This window comes from Oryzias melastigma, linkage group LG18 (genome assembly GCF_002922805.2).
Source record: "Oryzias melastigma strain HK-1 linkage group LG18, ASM292280v2, whole genome shotgun sequence".
In the NCBI taxonomy this organism is placed as follows: domain Eukaryota; kingdom Metazoa; phylum Chordata; class Actinopteri; order Beloniformes; family Adrianichthyidae; genus Oryzias; species Oryzias melastigma.
Window position 1 is genome coordinate 16,782,854 of NC_050529.1, and position 3,235 is coordinate 16,786,088.

The 3,235-nt window shown below is 36.0% G+C and overlaps 1 protein-coding gene across 1 annotated transcript; it reads left to right on the forward strand.

Moving 5' to 3' along the window:
- The first annotated feature begins 6 nt into the window (after positions 1–6).
- On the forward strand, positions 7–2,945 carry LOC118600143 (putative uncharacterized protein DDB_G0286901). The gene is made up of 2 exons (XM_036216953.1): positions 7–2,443; positions 2,593–2,945. Exon 1 carries the CDS (start codon positions 292–294, stop codon positions 787–789), a length of 498 nt encoding a protein of 165 aa, XP_036072846.1. The 5' UTR covers positions 7–291; the 3' UTR covers positions 790–2,443; positions 2,593–2,945.
- Positions 2,946–3,235: the final 290 nt, after the last annotated feature.

Genomic DNA, 3,235 nt, shown 5'->3' on the forward strand with positions numbered 1-3,235 from the left:
AACGTATCCACAGACAACAATGAATCCACAGACAACAACGTATCCACAGACAACAATGTATCCACTGACAACAACGTATCCACAGACAACAATGTATCCACAGACAACAACGGATCCACAGACAACAACGGATCCACAGACAACAACGGATCCACAGACAACAAAGGATCCACAGACAACAACGGATCCACAGAGAACAATGGATCCACCGACAACAGCGTATCCACAGACAACAACGTATTCACCAACAACAACGGATCCACAGAAAACAACGTATCATCCGACAACAGCATGTCCAAAGACAACAACGGATCCACAGACAACAACGGATCCACGGACAACAACCTATCCACCAACAACAGCGTATCCACCAACAACAGCGTATCCACCAACAACAATGGATCCAACGAGTACAACATATCCACGGACATCAGCGTGTACATTGACACCAACGTATCTAACGACTACAACATATCCATGGACAGTGACCTCTTTGAGCCATTGTGGAACCCTACCCCAGACACAGAGCCTTCATCTGATGATATTAATCAGGACAGTCTACCCATCACTCCAAATCCAAATCATCCTGCCACTACATCTAATTTACCAGACCACTGTGAGATCTCGATGCTGTTGGATCCCGACCCAGCTACAGATGGACAAAAGCAGAGGAGACCCTGGACAAATCGCCAGTCTGTTGCAGAGCGCTATTGTTCTGTTCTTTTAATGCTCTTTTTCTTGTTAGTACTTTTTATTCTACTTTGTGTTTTTTCGTCTCATCTCATCTGAAGAGTTCTTCAGCTGGTCTAACCCACCAAGTCATCAAAATATTGAGTTATCCAGTCAACTTCATTCAGTTTGTAATAAAAGTCAGTGAAGCTGAAATGTATCAGTGTTTTGATGTTTTTGTAAACATAAAGTTAGCTACACACACTAATGACAAATAGGTGATGCTTTTGTACAGTGTCCTGACGCCACCACCAAAGCTTCAAATATCGCTACAATTAGAGCAATAAGGAGGAGCCATAGGGAAAGAATTTGGATTTGTCATTGGACTCTGTTTCCAACTTCTTCAGTGCCACAAGATTTGCTGTCCTATAGATAATAAATATAGAGTGTCAGACATCCTAAAGGAGGCCGTCCTCTCTAATTGTCTTTTAATCACACTACTGACTTCTGACTGAAGTTTTCGGATTAGTATTTATTTGCAGCAGGATCTGTTAGTAATCACAGAACACTTTAGAAAACTCTTAATATTGGAATAAAATCATGAAATCTCCTCAGCAAAGTGCTGTTTTCTGATGATACCTTAAGCCATTCATCAACTTTTCTGTTGTTTTTTTGTTTTTAATTAAATATATTAATCATCTGTTGTTGTTCATGATATGAAAAGCAGGAGTCATTTTGACTGTTTTGTAATATTTTGCTAAGAAAACTGCCTGTAATGTATCAAAGATTATGATATATATGTATTAGGTGCAATAAATTATATTGAAAATAAAACCAAATAATTTTTTTTTTTTTAAATTGTTTGGAAACTTTCAAACATTAATGACGGACACTTGCTTTCTGCTTAATTTAACCCTTTAATTGCTGACTCAACTTCACGTTTTTATAATTCACCCACGTCAAAAGAAAAAAACTTTTGATCACTGTTTTATTTGATTTATTCTCTTTTTTTGGTGGGGTTGTTAAAGGGTTTTAAGCCAGAACAATTCTGGCAGATTACATTGAAACAAAAAACTTTTTGAGTCATAATTATCATAAGATTTGAAAACTGTTCAAGAGAAAAAATGTGTCTTGGGTACGAAATAAATAAGAAATTGACCAAACTTTTAGAATTTTCATTTTATCATTTAAACGCTTAAGCAAAAAAAATAAAAATAGTAAAGTTAAATATAACTAACTTAATAAAAAATAAATATTTACTGACCAGAAGGAAGTGTTTCTGTTTATGAGAATATAGGTCAGGGTTAGTCATTACATAATTAAAGTTCCGGGATTTTTTGTCTTAATATTATTAGGCTAAACTTTGAACCAAATTTATCTTATCAGCTCTTTTCCTGGTTTTCCCCCTGAAGTCAGACACGCATTCTTTTATTTTGTCAATATTGCTCTTATGCAATCATCCGTTTCAAGGTTTCGCTTTTAAAATAAAGAACCAAAAGTCCCAAAAGTCACGTGCTTTAAAAAAAGAGCTTAAAAGAGCCAGACGAGTTCAGATCATCCAAGGAAGAGCGAGAACTCACCATGGTGGCTCAGGGAGGTGTTTGTGTGGCCCACCGGCCAACAGAACCACTTTACATACCGGGGGTTCAGCTGGACGTGTGGACTCCTGATGGAGAGAAGGTTCCGGTGAACTTGACAGAATCTGAGGAACACTTGAGGAAACTCTTTGTTCAAGATCTCGTTCGGTTATTACAAGCACTTCCTGGGAATCCAGGTGAGTCTTAGTTTCTGTAAATCTCTTCAAATCTCCTCTAAGTGTTATTTAGATGCTTTTTTATAACCTTATATGCAACTTTTATTTAAAAAATGTTTTCATTTTTGTTTATTTATTTTTCATCTATTTTCTTGTGCTTCTGAACGCAGCTCAAATATCCCCGGAGAGTACCCTGATGCTCCAGGGGCAGAAGCTGGAACCCAACTCCAAATCTCTGGGGGAATATGGACTCCAGTCAAAGTCTTCCATCCAGATGGTGGTGAAGGTCCACGGAGGATGAATCAGAACCACCATCAGCAGCGAGGACTTGACAAAAATATTCCACTACGTTATGTTACTGCTCAAATTAAAACTTTTTGAAATCATTCACTTCTTTTTAATTATGTGTTTAAGTTGCTTTAAATTTGCTTTCTTTATGTACAAAAATGTATGTATATATTTCACTAAATCAGATGTATATTTTTGTTCTTCTTAATAAACGATGGAATGCTAAACATTAAAATGGGACTTTTGGTTTGTTAAAATCCACAACAATGTCATAAGAAAAAATATAAATAAGAGATTTTCCTTTATGATCCAATTTATCCCAGAACACACAAACCTTTTAGGACAGAAGATGATCTCTAAACATTTCCATGAAAATCCAAAGCTATAAATTTAATTGTTTCCAAAAGTTTTTTTATTTTTTTTTTTTATTTTGGTTAATTTAGGATAAATTAAGGTTTCACATTCTGTTCCTGTTCAACTCTCCAAGGTGCTGAAATATAATATTTAGAGCATTTTGATTTTGCC